Raw genomic sequence first — 19,647 nt, 5'->3', positions numbered from 1 at the left:
TGCACACATCCGGGAGGTCATTGATGTAAATAGTGAACAGCCAGGGTCCCAAAATTAACCCCTGTGGGACTCCTGTTGTGCAGGGCTTCTGAGAGGACGTTGCATTGTTGGCTCTCACACTGCATCCGATCTGAGAGATATGATTATAGCCACTGCAGTACTTAAGTAGAGATTGTAATGAGTGAGTTTGGACAGGACACAGTGGTTTACTGTGTCAAAGGCCTTTGGAAGGTCCAGAAACACAGCACCCACTGCACCCCCTCTGTCCAGGTAGGCTCTGATGCTTTCTGTCAGGTAGCAGCAAGCAGCTTCGGTGGGATGATTGCTGCGAAAACCAAATTGCATCGGGTGAAGAAAATTATTGTTGTAAATATGTTCCGTTAGCTGTTCTATGATAGCTTTCTCTAGGATTTTTGATATTACAGGCAGTATACTAGTAGGCCTGTAGTTGCTCATTTCATTTTTCAAAGAGCTTTTCTATAAGTTATCTGTTATTATTCACTTCTGTACCTACTTTGTGTTGCAACACTGGCAGAGGGATTTTCCTTTTAGTGGCTGCAAGAAATTAAGTCTCGATAACAGCGACAACAAGCCTTTAATTGGGTACAGTTAGAAGCCTGTAAACATTACACAAAGTCAGGTACCTAAAGTGCAGTCACAATGGTAAATCGCTGATAGGCATGTGATCAATCAATGTTCAATTATTCAGCGTCGCATGTCGAATTCCTGACTTGGGGAAGATGCTAGTACGAGCTAAAGGAACCGTCAAATAAAATGATCACTGAGCGATATATGAGCCGTCATCGTAGGAGCCGTGTTTTACTTCTTTACCGGCATTTAATACTTTAATTTTAGTTTCACAGTAGTTTTACACAAACGCTGAAATTTAAGGGTCGATCTATCATACAAAAACACTGATGAAACTAGAGCAAAAACATTCATCTTGAGGCACTGAATTGTACTTGGAGTGATTGAAACGCTGTTGAAAAATACTGTAAAAAAATATTGGCAAATGGTTGATTATTGTAAATGTTTGATTTGTTTAGCATCTTGAGCCTTTGCGTATGTACATTTGCTCATTTCTTCTCGCCGGTGACGGGGCTGAAGGCTTTGGCAGAGTCGGCCATGAATGCTTCGATCTCCTCCACCGTGCGCGGGACACAGGTCAGCAGCTCCATGCCGCCGGCCGTCACCGCAATGTCGTCTTCAATACGAACCTGCGAAAGGTTTTGGGAAGTGTGTTACAGAGTGTTTTCATGCTATGCACATGCATGCGTTGAAATAAGTAAAAGTGAGCGCTACGCAGACGCATTGAAGGTTGCAGTAATAAATGCGCTTCCTGACTTACTCCTCCGAAGCCACGGAAACGGGTCAGCACTTGGTTGTTGATGAAGCAGCTCTGAGCGGGGTTAGCGAGCGCCTGGTCCAGCAGGTGATTGATGAAATATATCCCGGGCTCCACGGTGAGGACCATGCGCTCTTGCACAAGACGGCCCATTCGGAGACTCCTCAGCCCAGGCTCATCAATGCGCTCTGTGCCCTATGATGACATTTATTTTGATCAAAGTTATAGTCTGGATTACGTGAATTCAAATCCCTCACTGTTCAAACAATGTATTTTTACAGAGTTTATTGTCTTTGGGGAAATTACTTCTGCATTTAACCCACAGCAAACCTTAATCAGGACCTTCTTGTTGTGAGGAAGGAGTCCAGGCTTAAACGTATCATCTATGCATGTATGAATAATCATTCTCTTGAGTCTTGACAGTTCCTCACCTCCGGGTATCCTCCCACATCGTGCACATCGATCCCCAGCAGGTGTCCCAGACCATGGGGCATGAAGACGGAGCCCATGTGGACCTTCATCATGTCTTCTACGCGACCGGTCAGGATGCCGAGCTTCAGCAGCTCCTCCAGGTGAATACGGTCGGCGAGACGGTGCATGTCAGTCCACTTCACCCCTTCACAAAAAGGAAAGTTCTCGTATAGTTTTGTATTAAAATTGTATTTAAAAAATAAAATAAATAAATCTACTCCGGCATGCGTGGTGTTCCAACTGTAAAATTTAATGTCTACGTACCTGGTTTAAGGGCGGCCATGACGGCTCTGGAGGACTTGAGGACAGCTTCGTAGATGGCTCTTTGGTCCGCGGTGAATTTACCGTTGGCAGGGAATGAGCAGGTGATGTCGGAGGAGTAGCAGTAGTATTCTCCACCCATGTCAAAGAGGCTGTATGCAAGACACAAGGCATTGCAGATAAAGGACGTGTAGTGACAACAAAAACAGTTCACATTCATCATTTTAGATTTATAATTTATCTGTTTGTGATTCAATTGAGAACAACACAGTCCAACACATCTAACAGCAAGGCAGGGTATGTATGAGGCAACAGCTCTCCCTCCTGGATACTATAGCACATGACACACGTCTATCGCACAAAAGGAAATTGCAATTTATTTATTTACCACATGTCTCCATCCATAATAGTCTTGTCATTTGGGGCTCCAGCATGTCCATAGTGAAGAACGGAAGAATTGTTTCCCCTATTAGAAATGATCAATTAAAACAAATTATTATTATTAATCATGAAACGAATATGAAAGAATTTGATTTCACTTTGACGTTCATCCACTGGTTTATTACAGTGCCTTACGTTCCACAAATGCAGGTGTACGAGGTGTGGCGCATTCCTCCTTTGGTGTAGCAGTAGTGCTGGAAAAGGCTGGCAAAAGAGCAGTTGATCATTAGCTGTAGAGTAGATCCTCATCTCTAGGAGATTAATGTTCTTTCTGCAAATAAACCATTCCACATACCTTTCCATTTCATATTCCTTCTGGCCTGGTTTCACATTTTTCATGATCTAAAAAAAATAAAAATATATTATTATTATTGATGGTGCACATAACTAAATATGTCCTTGGTAATTTCCATGTACCGGTACAACCAAACAAAGCAGAAGCAAATGTTCCTCTTTTGAACCGAAGGACAATGTGACCTGGTTGTTTTAAAATTTCATAAAAAAGGAACATCACATTTCTGGTAAAACGCTTACCATTTTGTGTGCTTCGCTGGAAACCCGGTTTGTGTATCGCAGCACTTCCAACTCCATGTCAGTCTTCAGCAGACGGCTTCAAAAGACATTTACATTAGTACATTATATTCCATCTTAAAAGGCGAACTATGCATCTTCTCTAATTGTGAAGATGTCGCTTTGTCTGGAATGTTCCACAGTATGGCATCAAAAAAGACCTTGATTCTGTCTGAGAGCGAGTCGCCTCTCCACAGATCTGTCCTGTAACGTGGCCTGATGCGGTCACCCGAGAGCTCAGTTTAATAACCATACCGAGGAACATCAATCAAAGCAATAACATCGGCATTATTGGAGAATGAGTATAAAATATCTCCTCTTTGTCAGAACGATCGCATTTTATTTCTAAATAAAAACACACACTGCAAATTCAACAACCGCAGCCTAATAGTTCAATTTGTACAGAATTGATTGAGGAGGAGAGGAGACAAAGGGGCTCGGTACAATCGCTCTCCCCGGGTGGTGTGTCTGCCAAGTCGTTCTGTTTATTTCAGAAAATGTCAATTCAACCAAAGGAAGCGGGAACACTAATGCCACGAAATACCAGGCGAGCACGGAGCCCATTATAGCGGTGCTCAGCGACATCCACCTGAAGACGCAAAACCGACAAACAAATAAACCGGGCCCTTCGCGTACATGCGGTCAACCTGGTAATTGCAACAGTCTGGGAAAAGCACGGACGGAAACGATTTAATACCATTTTAATAAACTCACCATTCCACGATGACTGGGTGCAGAAGAGTGTTGTCGACCTGAAAGCTGATAACGAAACAAAGTAATTACCGTTATTTTTTTCCCGATGTAGGCGAATAAAATGCAATTAGAACAAGTGAAATTTTTTTTCGCCGGAGAAACGAAGGACAACGCCCGCTTTGCTACTAATTAATATCAAACAAGCAGCCGCATTTATAATGAGGTTAATCAACAATAGCTTTGCACGGCTGCGGTGTCCATGGTAATCAGAAGACGGGGAATAATAACGGGTCCAATTAAATCCCGGTTCTATAAATGCCGACAATGCCAATTTTACACACCTGCTAATTCCCTGGAATGAGGCCTCGCGACAGATGCTCCCGCTGTCTGTGTTCAGTCCCCTCTGAAAAGGACGGGGGAAAAGTGATTGGCGTCGTTATTATCGGTCTTAGGCACATTTCCCATAATTAGACAGGGGGAAATGATTGTGCTGTTGTGCGCGCGGTCTATTTAAGAACTTTTGTTGCGAGCGTACGTACCAGTGTGAGGAGATGAGCCGGCTTCAGGGTGGACAACACGTCGGAAAGCTGAAAGCACGTTAAAAAAAAAAGAAAAAGCCAATTAGTGTCGAAAAGAGAAGAAGCCGTGGTTTTCCTTCTCCTTTTTGCAGACGGTGGGATAAAGGTCACTGGGAGCGGCGGCGCGGTGTCGTTCAGGCCCCGGTAGAACGCAATAAGTCAGCAAATAACAAATGAACCCTCATGTGACTTTGGTTCAAATGTCAAATTGTGGAGACTTACCGAAAAGTTCATGGTCTATATCGGATGGCTGTTACCAGTATTAGTCAACTCATCATGGTGAAATGTATACAAGAAAGTACGGAATAGAACCATAATATATACCCAATGTAATGTTCCCATAACAATTCCAAAATCTCTTATCAAATCACTTACATCAGAGGCGTAGTGGACCTCGTCTACAGCATATTTCTGCTTGAAGTGATCCTTGGAGTAGATCCTACGGTGACAAAACGTAACGTCTGCTAAAGCAACAGCTGAATAACCATTTTGAGAGAGAACCATATGATTTTGAATGTATAGAAAAGGTGGTAACATGCAAGACAAGAGTACCACTTATGCACACGGATTATAAACGTACTCTCCCATCCATGTGGCGTAGCTGTCGGGGAGTTTAGGAACAAAAAGCATGGATTTTCCCGAGTCCACGTCGATGGCTCCGTAACAGTCGGGCTCGGTCACGCCAAAGGCCCAGTGGAAGAAAGACTCCTGCAGAACGACCACGTTTAAGCACAGTGTGAAGAGTTAGACCGGACGCATTCAAAGCCTCACCTGTCTGAAGAGCAGGTCTGTGTCGGTGCAGTGCCTTTGCTTCTGCTCTCCTCCCTGCAGCAGCACCAGGCTTCGTGGCACCACTCCATCTTTGGCCTTCAGACCTTTACAGAGGCGCTGGCGGTTCTCTGCGAAAAGAGCAGTAGACACCCTCAACGTGTCATTGCCGAGCCAATAAACGGGTCTGTAAAAGGAGAAGTGAAAGAAAGACAAAAGGATTTATTATAGGGTTTTTGGTCATACATGGCGCCAACTGCAGACCGATGGCTGGGATGAGAGACTCAGGGTGGGGGGGCAGAGAACGGGAGGTGTGGCCCGAACATGGCAGTGGTGGTCCTGCTCATGAACCTCAGTTAAAATAATAACTCCAAACAGAGACACTTAATCAGGGCAAATAGATATCACTCAGTATCTAAGCTACAATATGGTTGAGGTTAGTGATAAAAGAGTCCCTCAGCACATCTCCCGCAGTGTGCACAGTACCAAAGGTCAATACCAAAGGTTAATTTGTGTGTTTAATGGTGTGTTATATAACAGAAAACATAAGACAGAAGAGTGTGCACATTTTTTACAGATCCAACTCTAAAACTTTACACATATTAGAGAGTTCATTCTAACTGGGAATGTTCTAGGTTCTTTGATCTGTAAATCTTGAATAAATTAGAGCTCATTTTATGGCTACTGCAGTTAAATGCATTAGTTTAAAGCAGTAAAGTAATGCATTTGTTCATGTTCGTCTAATTCAAGAATAAAATTTGCAAACAAAACTAAACTAAAACCAACGAAACTAAAAGTAATTTGTAAAGATTGTAGCTGTAGACAGATCCAGTTAAACGATTAAACATGAATAGTCATCATTTACTAATGTATTTCAGTTGTTTGTATCAAATACTATTGCTAGAAACACTGTTTATAAAAGACTCAGAATTCCACTTACTGCGGAGCTGCAGCCATGATGACGCTCTGGACCAGACTGTCACGTGCGTCTGGAGTCACGTGACTTGTAGAGCAAACGTGACGTCATGGTGCGTTTGAGGCCATCGGAAAAGCCAATTTTACAAAATAAGGTTGTTTATGAAGACAAATCAGAGTAGATTAAAATACAAGACACCATGATTAAGGCAAACTCTTTGTTTTTGTGCACTATTATTATTATTATTATTATTATTATTATTATTATTATTATAAGATTACTACCATTGACTGTATAACAATCTAATTGTTTTGGTTCCAATTGAACTTCTTGAATATATATTTATTTCACACAAATACATTAAATTGAAATACCAGAGACATATGGTTTTGCCCCAGTTTAGAGATAAAGAGAAAAACAATCAAATCAAATCAAATCATAATTATCATGCATTATTTCAATAGGATTAATGCATATGTGCATTATTATCAAATGGGATTCAAATGTATGAAATGCATGTACATGTAGTATGAATCAAAACATTTAATTATCTTCATCACATTAATTATTTGAAATAAGTGAGGTCCTGATCCAAAGGTTTGAATTAGAGTGTGTCACATTACTCTGTGCTCACAGCTGATTAGTCCATGTTTGTTCTTCTCTAAACCAGAGCTGGCCTTGGTCCAGAGTAGATTAGCCGTGTTACTGTGGTGATTTACACTGAACTACACCAAATGTCTTTTTAGTGACAGAAAACTCTGAGTTTGCTCCAACTAAACATGAACTCAAACTAAAGCAGCGCCAGGCACCAGCACCTCACTGCAGTTTTAATAAAGGTTTAGTTAGGTTTAATGAGTTGTTATTGTGATGCACTGAGAACTCCTAGTGCACAGACAGACAACAGCCATTACTCGCCCGTAGGCCTATAATCATGTCGCTTACGTTCAAGAAGCCAACAACAGTTACGGCTGTTTTCTCTCCAGAGAAAGCCTGGACAGCCTCACTGTGGAGGAAAGACGTGCCATTTCCCCTGCACGCAGAATGTTATCGCTCTCCACAGCTGTAGTTGCAGCTGATTGGCCTACAGTTGAACTCTGAGCTTTGAGCGCCTTTGCAGCCTTTTGGACCTATGCAAGGAAAGAAAGACAGAAACAAGCTCGCTCCGCAATTATGAACATCTGAATTGCACTGAGACAAACACTGGCTTTTTAGAGTAAGAAGATGAATCTGGGAGTGATTCCAGTGATTAAATAGGATGCAAATTACAAATATGAGTTATCTAGGTAATAATGGCTTTCCAAACGCAGTCCTCTCACCCGCAGCATTCCATACTCTCTGTGCCTACAATAATAAATCAAATTGATCCAAACCCATTGTGGTTATTTTTCAAGCCAGTGAGTAGTGACAGCTGAGTGCCTCAAGTAAGTTTTACAAGAAGAAAAAGTCAATTGCTGCCTCAGAGTAACGCTTCAGTCTATTAGGCAGATAGTGGACTGTGGCACAGGAGCTATTGGCAGACTTTATTTATTGGCTTCAGATGGTCAGGCAAGTGTTTAATTAAAATGGGAAAGGTGCTACATTTTGATGACTTTGTTGGAAAAACAAATGTTTCTAGATAAAACGTGTCTTTAAGAAATTAGGAAAACAAAACTACATCAAGTGGTAATAACAACTTGATGTTATTACCACAGGAAATACATAGAAATTGCACTAAATTGATTAGGATTAGTATTTTTCTTGGAAATAGATTCTCCAGTCTAAACGGTAACATAATTGCTGATTAGATCGTCTCGCACAGGGAACACCAGAAAGACACTAATGCTTAGGCTAAGTACAATGATGATGATATTCAAAGTTGCTTTGTGATTGTGTGTTGTTGAAAATACTGTTTCTGTTTGTAGGCCACAAGGTCTGAGGATTTAACCAGCAGTTTAATGTTTAAATTCAGGGGCAGAACAACAGTCCGTGAGTCAATAATATATGCAGTTGAATATCTAAGCAGATTTTGTTGTGTGGTATAATGAGATATTCATAATAATACAGTAAATTATGTGTTTCCTCTTTCCCCTTGGATATTTTTTTAACTTAACTTAACTTAACTTAACTTAACTGAGTGAATGTACAATCAAAAGACTACACAGAGGCTTGTGGGTAAAAGAACATAGGTCAAAGATAAAGATGCACAAAGTCTTTAGAGAATGTGAATGTGCAAAGACTGTGAAATGTTTCTCTGATTTAGTGTGGATATTGATTGAATGTATTTGCACTGGACCACGCCTTGACCTTGTTTGTTTGGCAGTTCTAGTTTTTCTTTTTTCAATTACATTTTTCTTTTTATCAACAAACACACAGATAATGAGAACAAGACCAGAGAGAAAAGACCTGAACCAAAATGTGTAGACACCCACCAAAACAGAACAAAAAAAGAGAAATCATGACACGGAGAACCCAAAGAAAACGTCCCATTTAGTCCACAGCCTGTCGAATTTGTCTATTTTCAAATTAAGTCAGAAAGTAATTCCATTTTACTAATCTAATGTCGCACCGGCCCCTGATTGTTGGTGCAATTTGTGTCATAAATCTTTTTGTGATGATGATCTGCTTATTGTGTCCATGGCAGGAGTCCTCAGGCCCAAGGTCATGTTCCAAAATCGAGTGGAATGGCAACATCAAAAACTGTCTGCAGGGCATCTTCATTTCAGCCCAAAACATTTGAACAACAGAGTACGTGATATTTGTTGATATTTGCCTCCTTGCAGCTACAAGTTCTCCAATATTCTGTATTTCCCTGTGAATAATGGGAACTTTAACCTGATGTTATGAAAAAACATGATACATTCTTCCAACAAAACTCTCTCCAAACATTTGATTTTGTTGTCCTCCACAGGGAAGTGCAAACATCTTCCCACTCTTTGCCTGTCAAAACAAGACCCTCTCTCCCTCCCACTTATTTTTAATATATTTAGTAGAGTAACTGTCCAGATATAATTGGATATTATTACCTTGACATTGATTATAATCCTTGATAAACATCTCAGTCCGAGGGCTACAATGGTCATTGCCTTGTTTAATTTCTTGGTTATAGTGACTCTTTATCTGTAAAAGCCTAAAAAAGTCCTGTTTCTCTAAGCCAAAAGATTCCTCCAACATCAAAGCTTTTATCTGATTATCTTTCACAGTTAGGTAAAAAGGTTTATATCTTTTGTAATCCAGACCTTAAATCTCAGATCAGTATGATTTGGTACAAAATAACTTAATCTTGGTTCAGTTTGTATGTTTTTACTAGTTCCCTCCATGTTCCAAGCTCAGATTTCACCCAGGGACTCTCAACTTCCTCCAAATGACTCACCCGTCTGTCCTGTGCCAGTAAAAGCAGTTCTTGTTTTTCCAGTTTGTTCCTATGGCAAGTGTGCAGTGGCTCTTTTCCAAGTCTCACCAGAGAAAAGAGTTGGCCTTTTGATTCACAATTACAGGGATAAAAGTATTTCACCTGGTCCTGCTCTGTGCCAGCATGTAGGATGTAAAAATATATATTAGAGTCTGTTTGGCAGGTGCAAGTGATCAATGCAGGCACATGTTCCTCGGCCCAAGGTCAGCGCGCTCTGCTCCTAATGCACCTGCAGCTGCACCATTCACTCTCTCTGTGAGGGGCATGTTCACATTGACTTTCCTATTCTTTTAAAAGCCCTTTCATCGAGTTCTGTAATCTTTCAAATCCGTAGTGTTCTTTATTTGATTCAAGACTGGGGCACAGAGTTGCTGCATGACTGAGCAGCACACTTTGAAGTACTTTAGAACCGTATTAAGTTTAGAGGGAAAAAACAAACATACAAAAAACATAGTGATAGAATGTAAATGGGGAGCTATCGATAAGGATATAATAAGGATATGGGACAAATTTAAACGTGAAATGAGGGTGAAGAGTAAGGGAAGACGTAAGCAAATAGCTGAAGCCGGGACTTAATCTCAGCTAAAGCCCGAATCTGCATAAAACCACAAGACAAATGTAAAAATCTATTCAAATTTTAATGATATTGAAGTCCCGCTACAGCCGTTACGTGCCGTGTCGTTAATGCATCTTCTTGAATGAACAGAATGTTGAGTGAGGCTTTTGAAAACTGTGATTATCTAATAAAGTTATAGTCCAGGCAGATGGTCCCAGGGGGGATCAGGGGGACTCGCGCGGCCCCTGACGGATCAAAGGACACTTCAGAGCAGGTTAAGCCGCCGTCAGATGATCCCTAACCCGCGGCACATGTTTGCGATTGGACGGGATTAGGGACACGAAATATTTCATCAGGATTTGTTCAGCTCAATTTTTTTTTAATAAAAATTGAGAACGGAACTGGATTTAAGCTGCCAAATAATTTTAATTACAATAGTCACTGAATCCAACTTCCACGAGATGTGCCAACCCCGGCGCCACGCAGAGCTGTGCCCAAAAGTTGAAAGCTTGGCCTACGCTTTTAGTTTTCAAAATTGATATTGAATTGGAAATGATTCAGAGACATGAAAAGTGTTATTTTAACCTTGTCTTCCATTTTTAAAAGATATTGTACTTCATTTAAAGTTTGTAAAGAATCATTAGAATAATAAGTATTTTCACAATTTAAAGGTGCGTTATGGTGTTTTTCTGTTTTTTTCTCCAAGCAGATATTGGTTTGCCTGGAATGTTCCACAGTATGGCATTAAGCACAGCAGATTATTTTATCATGGGGGGTTTTATTGCTCAAAATACAGTGAAAATAATAATGATTACTTAATGCCACACTGTGCAACTTTCTAGGCAAAGCAATAGCATCTCTATGGGAAGAAGCGTGTAGCAGACCGTCCATAGGAAAAGTCACATAAAGCAACATAAAAGATTATGCACAATATTTTCTTTTTGTGCAAAAACATAAAAGCAACGCATCAATACACAGAGGTGAGCGTTTCTCTTCATAATTGATGCTTTAGCCTTGTGGCGTAACAACTGTTTGTATTTTGTCCTTGTGAAGTGTATTTTTAATTCCGCACTGCTTTATGGGGAACATGAGCTAATCGCCCATGGGCTGTAATCACACACTTTCCAATGTGGACAATAATTATCCTATAAAACTACAGTTTCTATTTATCAACACATTCTCTACAGCAATTACACATGGTGCCTAGTGCCTTTGTTTACTCAATAGTTGCGTGTGACACTCACTGTTGTTTCATAATCGTAATTAGTTCATTTAAAAAGGATATCTTTGAGTAACAGTGACCTGTTTTAGTTTTATGTTTTGTATTGCCTTGATTTTATTGTGAAGCACTTTGATCTCTTTGAGTGTTGTAAAGGGCTCTATAAATAAAGATTGATTGATTGATTGATTGATGTGAAACTAGGATGTTCCCTTATCAATGGCCTTCAGAATAATAAAAGAATTGCACTATTTCACAAGCAATTTACAATTCAAAGCAAAATGATGATTTCCCAATGTCCTTAAATTGTCACTAATATGAACTGGAAGCCGTCCCATGAATGATGTTGTTTCTCTATTTAAATTGATGTAGATATTTAAATCTGTTTAACATAATATGTTTGTTATGTCCTTTGTTCCATTTACACCTAAAATGAAAACTTATAAAAATGCACATTTATTCAAAACAACATTATTCTGTTCTGACAATAGACCAGCAGAGGGCACTTCTGTTGCTGCCTTGTTTCAGGTTTTGCATGTGCCATTAAATAAAATAAATACCTGAGAGGAATCAGTAAAGTCAATCAAGCAGAATCAAACCCAGATCCAGCCAATGGGAGAGTGCAGAGAATATAAGATTAATCAAACCTGAATGAGTAAAACAAACCAACTCGAGGTGCGACATCATGTTCACAAAACCTTTCTAACAAGCAGCAGGGGAAATGCAATGTAGACCCATAGAAAATATATTATTGAAGTACAAACACCGGGTCAGAGCTGAAAACGAAAAAGGGAGACGATGGTTTATTTGGGAAGTTTTAGACGTTAAAAAAGGAAACAGAACGTATCAAATGATCAGTGATGGACAAATGTGTCATCATCTCACATAAACAGAGGTAAACATTTTCTCTTTATTTCTACATAAAAAGGTTGTGATAATGCCAATCTAATCATTTCATTGTTGTTTATAGTTTCTTTATTCATACAGACATACTACTTCAAATATGAATATATGATAGAACTAAATCTTTGAGAAAGAAGACGACGTTAGAAGAAATAAGAAGTTTTAGAGAGACCATCCATATCTTTAACCCACTGGACAGCCCACCACTCTGAGCGATCTGCTGGTCTCCCACGTCCACCTTCCTTTTATTAAGGACCATACGATAGTTACACATTAACCAGCTTCCCCTAAGTGGAAAGGGTCACTGGTACAGGTCACATACAGGACAGCTGGCCCACACTTTTAATACATCCCAGCACTTTACACTGTTGACATAGACGGTTGGTAGTGAAGTAGTGGTAGTTAGTCCTGTCGTTGCGAAGTAAGTAAGGTATTTCCATCTGTTTTCATCTTTCATGAGAAACTGCTCCGTCTGCAAACAGCTCACACATTTAGAATCACTTCTTAGACTTTGAAGCAAACTAAATGTTAAGCATAATAATACATGATACATTACATGTTAAGCAAAATACATGATACATTAGTAAGATAAAATTCATAAATCCAACAATATAACATGCTTGTAATTCTATGTAAAAGTTTATATCCTTTCGAACTTTTCCATTTGAAGAAAAATAGCAAAACGCTTTTTTTCCTCCTGTTTTGGTTCTGGTGCATCAGTCACCCACAGCGTCACAATCAAATGTCTATATCGTTGTATCAATCTTTATTGGTCAAAAACGTGCCTGAAGTTATATTTTGTTTCATTCACGCATTTCTAAACTGTTTCTAAACCAGTCGATGATGTGGATGTGGTTATTAAAGAGTGTCCTGAACATTTTGTCCACATTTCTATGAATAGCATTTACACAATTCCCTCAAACCAGGTTGAAATTATATTACAGTTTGCTGTCCATGGTGCTGAAGGCCGTACCGCATAATGGGGAACATGTTTTGTGTTTTAGCATTTTAGAATGATAAAAGTACCAGAAATACACAAACCGCATTTTGAATTTTTACTGTAATCTAATCTAATAATAACATGGATTCGATATAGCATGCTAAAGAAAGATGTACCATTTTGTAACCCACATGCTTATGGTGCAATAGAAAGCGAGATGTGTTCTGCTAATCCTTTCCAAAAATGTCTATTCAGATATGACATGTTTTTACAAGGATGCAGTATGTACAGCAGGCTGAGGACGTGTGTGCCGCAAAAAGAGAATTATGAAGGAGCTAAATGTGTTTGGAGGGCGTCACGGAGTAAAGCTGAAAGTATTCTATCTGTGGAATGAAGTTGAGGGGAATACACTGTAGCTGATATGTAATAAAGTGCGGGGGAGGAGACCCTTCAGCATCACAAGTGAGGACATTATCTAGTTCATTAATCCGCACAAAGCAACTCCAAACATATGCTGTCGTAACACTGCAGTGCCTCTCTCACAAACCATAGCCCCGCAACTGTGATTAAAATTCATTCAAATGTCATTTCACTTTTCCTCAGGAACCACTGTTTTCATTTGAATTTCCCAGAAGTCAAAGAGACTTGAAAATGACTTTGATGTACACCCTCCTTGTTCCCAAGAGTGTTCGGGGGAAGATTTGGATTCTCCTTTAGAGTCTTTTCTTGTGGAAGGCACCGTTCCAAAGACGTGGAAATTATTATAAAGTGGGTAGTAGTATTAGTGGCAGTCTTGCAGTGCTTAGAGGTACTATGAGGTCTATCACCTGGCCTGGGAAGAACAGCTATTAAAACACATCACACCAGAGTCACAGTCGAAACATGTCAAGGTAATACATCATTTCTTATATTATCAGATGTGGATAAACAACTAAATTATTCTACTGAGAAGGCAATATGAATATTCACAAGTTGTAAAAGTAGCAGCTGTAGTTTCGCTATAGCAGAACTTACAAATATGCAGAGCTTGGAATTGTATTGTCTTAGTTTTAAAACAATGGAGAGTTTAAAATGCTAACTACTAAATTCAAAAGTATATGGACTAGTGTGATGTGATCAATGTTTATTGGGTTGTTAAATTGCTCTTTTTTTGTTTGGCTCGTCTTGCCACACACATTTTAATTTCTATACATTTAGAATTAGTAGTTAGCAGTTATACTGGTAGTAGTGAAGATAGCAGGTACTGTATGTGAGTTTTTATGTTTTTAGTATTTAGTAATTGTGGTTGTACTAGTTGTATACTCATTAGTTGTATACTCGTATTTTTACTGTGATTGTGGGAGGATTAAAAAGAGTTGCAGTAGTGTAATTTAAGGTGGCGCTATTGGCAGTAGTGGGATTTATTGGTTAGATACCATACTAATAATTAAACAATTCATTGAATTGTTAGTTTCAGTATTAATTCATATCAGATTTTTGATACTTTTGACAACCCTAGTGGGAGTAAAGAGTTACTTTCTGTAATATTTTCGAGTGCACCTGCTTATCTCCTCACCACTTAGATCATTTTGGATTGGCTAGTCAGGCTTGCTGTCCGGTCATGTCCCACTGCTCTGTCATTTGCATTTGGCTGCATGAGATTATATACAGAAATGTGGCCTGGTATGGCACAAATCAAAAGGAAGCCATGACTTGTTATCTCGCTGCTGCGTTTCCCCAGCCTTCGCAGAGGAGCACTATCTTCAGCTTTGATGTTGGAGCCATTGGCCAAGTCTCCAGCGCCACTGCCATCATCAAGTGAGCGCTTTGTCATTAAATCCTCGAGCTGCTTCTAATTATGGCCCGCATCAGTGCTACAGTGTGGGCCCTGTCTTCTCAGCAGTGGAGCACCAACAATGTAAGATGTAAAACAAAACTGTTGATTATTACGATAAAGGATGTCACTTTTTGTGTGTGAAAGACTGGGTAAAACTGTGGTACTGTGATACAGAAAGTATGCAAAAGGGAAAAGGATCATAGTAAAATTCCAAACATGAAGTAATGTATCAGGCTCCACCAAAACACAGGACCTCTTTTTCCTTTGAATGTCTTTCCATATGAAATTCCTCATTTATACCAACTCCGTTGAGTCTCCGGTCCGTTTGTGGCTCTGCAGCAAAAATAAGGATCTATTTTTGGCTCGGCACGACGGACGCCACAGCGGTATGAGTGAAGGTGTCCGCCTGTGAGAGTCAGATCCCCCCTTCACTCTGGAACCCCTCCAGGTTTCTACTTTTACCCAGGAGGTTTTTTTGTAGTTTTTCCTGGCCGAGAAGGAGCGTCTAAGGATACGGGACTCATCGTCCCTCGTCCCCACGGACATTGTTTAATCTGTTTTTCACTGTGGCTCTCAGAGGCAACTGTTGTTGTGATTTTGGGAGTAAAATTAGTTTTTTGTTAAATTTAAATTGAATTAAATGAGCTATACATACACAGACAAACATGTACATTGATCAAACATTGTTTGATGGTGCATACTGCGTCAATAGGAACCTTTAATTTCCTTTCTGGCAGAACAAACACAGTGTCTTACATCAACTCTGGGCAAATGTCTGACACAACTTTGTTTGCAGCGGGATTTGAGTTATGTTTGCAATTCTCTTGGACATATTCAGCATATATCGTGTAAACTAAAGTAATGGGGTTCAAAAAGCCAAAGATCATCAGGTTCCAGAGCGCACAGCTTCACTTTTTAATTCCTCACGACGCGGCTGTGGACGCACTTGTCGAATATCGAGGGGAGAAAGCGGCTTTATGGATTTACAAAGAACAAAGGAGAGGAAACCACTCAGCCAGAGGCGTTTACAGTGCACAGGTGCTAGATGCAAACACTGAACACAACTGCATCTCACCACAGTGTCATATGCTAAACATTTAGTTAGAACTTGCTATTTTGTACAATTACTAATGCCTGATTGTGGTTTAAAAATAAACTTCAGACGCATCTCTGACGCATGTACTCAATATACATTGGAAGTGCATCTAACTTGATGGAGTTACTATAAATGAGGAGTAAATGAGGTGTGTGTATTTCTCTTTGTCAGAATGTTATAAAGTATGCCATTTAAATCTTCTTTCTCCACTGAGCTGTGCAGGTGGCAAATCCTGTTTTTATTCACACCTGTAATGGAGGATGTGAACTTGGGCCAAGATATTCCCATGTAATCATCTTATTTATATCATGTGGCATATTTGTCATACGGGACACAATAACCTGTTACTGTGTTCTTCCTCATTATCTTTAAAATGGTACCAATAAACTTGAGGCTGACATCACATCTGATGCTAATAAAAGCAATTTAAACCACAACAAGCTGTGCTGTTTCGCCTCTTTTTCCTGAATGCAAAATAAAGACTGTGAGAACGATCCTCGCCACGCCTCACAGTCTCTCATAGACTCAATTTCAACAAGTAGATGCAAGTTAAATCCATTTAATGCCACTTTAGAACATTCCAGGCAAACCAATAGCATCCATATTTAATGTCCTAACAATGGTAACTCCTGTTTAGCAGGTAAATATTGTCAAAGCAGCATGTTACACTCTTTCTGAATGTACACCAGAGTCTGTATGACATTGTCCTCCTTAAACTCTTAAATGTCCGATGTTTTATGACACCGCACTGGTTTTATGTCCGCACTGTTTTTTTCTTGTGTTGATTGATCTCAATTCGCAATAACATTTTATTTGGTCTTTCCAAAACAAAGTAAAAATGGCTTTTAGCAATGATTTCATGAATATAAACTATGCAGACTTTTAATATGTGCCATTTAACACAAATAATATTCAAATTTCTCCCTGCAAAGTCTGATTTCTGCTCCAAATCATCTGTTCTGTGGGTCAACTGTAGACTCTTCCAAACACCTTCCAAATAATGGACACTTTCCTATGACTAGGGATGTCACGATTATTCTTTTAATTGTGATTTTTCATGTCACAATATAATCGTAAGAACCAAAAGATAATAATCATCAACTGTCGAAGCAAAATACTGTATTTGTTTCACTTTATAGCCCATAAAATAGACCTAAATGTAAATAACTTTTTTTTGTTCATCCGGCTGTTTTTGTCACATTAACATTATTCTGTCTATCAGAAAGTTAAATTTCATAAAGTCGGTCACAAACTTGAGGAACAGTAACATGTCAGACCAAGGGAGTGAAAGAAAATGAAAGATTTTACTGTTGGTCACAGTCTTGATAATCATGAATAATCAATAAACCGTGATGTTTTTATCTCACAATAACCGTAACACTAACATTTAATACTGTGACATACCTACAAATGACTCAAAGCTTTCGATTAATTCTCCAGCCATAAAAGGATCATGATTATTATACTTGTAGGAAGGTTTATTATATAGTCATTTACTCGACCACACCCGATATTCAGCATATTACAGAGGCCGTATAACATGAAAACCTGGCACTATCACGTATGCGTCGCGCCCTGATGGTCACAGTTGTGTTTCGCTGGGTTGATGTGATCTTTTTGCGTCCGCCACCGCGTCTGCCCACACCCGCGTTCCCCGAGTCGCACAGATCTGTGGCGAGGGATTGGGTGGATTTCATCGAGCGTCTTTCATCTCCAAACTCTCAATTCCCTTGTCACCTACACTCCCAGCAGCTCTATTTATAACGTGTAACCATAACAACGGGCTTTTCTCTTTGCCAAATGAGGAGTCTGTCTCAAGGTGTCTTTCTACCTCCACTCGTGTTCCGAGCTTTGAATGATTGAACTTTCATCAATAGCCTGTTTATGTGAGGGCACAGTGTCGTGTTAAAACAAAATGTGTACACTCCCAATGCTACTGTAGTTCTCTGTCCATGGTGCTGAATCACAAACGCAATTATACACGAGGCGAGGGAAAAAACTGCTTAGAAGGAATCGGATTTTCACATTTTTGTATCTGTTCAGGTCACTTATAATACACTAGTATACGTTATTATTACCTTTATATCATCTTTATGTTGTGGAATTATCTGTGATGTTCTCATTGTGAGAGTATTTGTTACCTCTGTCTAAATTTACAACAAAGACTGAAAAATAGTCGACCTCACATGTTAAAAATAACTGTTCTGGAAATCAAATGCATTTTAAATTTTTTTCTTTTATGATTTTTTGGGCGCTTTATGAAACAGGAGAGGAAAGTATGAAATGGGGGATGACAGAGAAAGGAGGACATGCAGTAAATAAAATAGTTGGAGTTAGGATTCAAACTCATAATACTGCAGCATATGTGCGCTGTGCCTTAACCACTGAGCCACCGTGCAGCACAGGGGATCAAAACTTTTCAAAACATTAACTCCGACGCACCTATTTTGTACCTCCAGATAAACTTCAATGGGCAGCTGTCTGGCTCTTCGAGGAGAGCGATTTGGTTTTATGAAAGTTCCTCAAAAAAGTTTTTCCTTTTCCGAGCCTCCCCGAAGAAAAGAAAGCCATGACTGAGAAGTGCCTGACTTTGTTCTCGTGTGATGTGTAGATTGTTGGAGCCGAGGAGCGAGTGCCACAGATGAATAAAACTTTGTACAAGTGGAGGAGCATTGTTGTGTGCCACTTATTAAGAGGCCTTTGGAGTTAATGTTGTTCAGATCTCTTTGCTTCGGATCCATTATGTGACGAACAAAAGAAAGAAAACAATGCTTTCTGTCAGTTTGATCAAAGTTGATTTTGAAGTTAAATTAACGCAAAAGGTAAGCTATGTTATGCATGTCAAATTTAGCTGTGGTGGTGTCATGAATACAAAAATAAGGAAGACGTTTTTTGTTTTCCCCATGCACCCATCTTACAGCTTCCCTCACACTTATAAAGACATTACATTTCAAGCACATATAGTAATGGATAAAAAACATGTAATAGCAAGCTTCTGTGGCTCTGGATTCTGGATATATGGCATTTAATTAAAAGAAAAACAATCATAAGAACACATTCATAGCTTGCCACACCTTTGCAGCTGTAACGATGTATTAAGTGAGTTGAATATGCAGCTTAACGACAACATCTCCTGAGTCATTTAATTTGAAACATGAACAAATAAGCTTACTAGCTCCAAAAAGCCGAGAGCATGCTGCGTGTTTCCATCGCAGTCGACTCCCCTCACCACGACCTGTCAGTGGAGCAAGTTTACGTTTAAACAGGCAACACATCTGGGAGCACTGAGGCATGGAACGCAAACAGTTCAGAGCCATTCAAAGGAACAGGCTAACAGGCGTTCAGCAGCCGAGAGGTGAAGCCATTGTTTGACATCTGGCTGATCCCACTATCGTGCATCCTTCAGCGAGCGGTAATTGCTCCCAGTGGGACCAAACCCAGGGTTACATCCAAATGAATCTGGTGCAAGTTCAGCCTAACTGACATTGGAGGTAAGGCGGACTTTTACAATGTCTAATTGTGCCATGATTTACAAAGTCGTTCATGCTCGTTTTAGTCCCCTCGGTCCTCTACCAGAAATGTGCACGACATGTGAGTCTATGAATCATCACCAGAAATGATCAATGTTCCGATTGATTTCAACAACTGTGAATATGATGTTAGCATCCCGGTCACGTTGCCACATG

General features: G+C 39.7%; 1 protein-coding gene across 1 annotated transcript; it reads right to left on the bottom strand.

Moving 5' to 3' along the window:
• Window positions 1-639: 639 nt before the first annotated feature.
• pepd (peptidase D) lies at window positions 640-6,127 on the bottom strand. Its single transcript, XM_072464467.1, has 15 exons — window positions 6,068-6,127; window positions 5,131-5,314; window positions 4,940-5,067; window positions 4,735-4,798; window positions 4,321-4,368; window positions 4,123-4,184; window positions 3,803-3,847; window positions 3,053-3,128; window positions 2,814-2,860; window positions 2,654-2,722; window positions 2,466-2,543; window positions 2,081-2,229; window positions 1,777-1,961; window positions 1,349-1,540; window positions 640-1,217 (listed from the first exon to the last, which is right to left on the bottom strand). Exons 1-15 carry the CDS (start codon window positions 6,082-6,084, stop codon window positions 1,077-1,079), a joined length of 1,485 nt encoding a protein of 494 aa, XP_072320568.1. The 5' UTR covers window positions 6,085-6,127; the 3' UTR covers window positions 640-1,076.
• Between the last annotated feature and the right edge of the window lie 13,520 nt (window positions 6,128-19,647).

The sequence above is a fragment of the Eucyclogobius newberryi genome, unplaced genomic scaffold (genome assembly GCF_026437365.1).
Source record: "Eucyclogobius newberryi isolate DKJ021-1_F unplaced genomic scaffold, fEucNew1.0.hap1 SCAF_5, whole genome shotgun sequence".
Taxonomy (NCBI): domain Eukaryota; kingdom Metazoa; phylum Chordata; class Actinopteri; order Gobiiformes; family Gobiidae; genus Eucyclogobius; species Eucyclogobius newberryi.
Note: the sequence above shows the minus strand (reverse complement) of the source record. Positions and strands in the feature narration are given on the sequence as shown.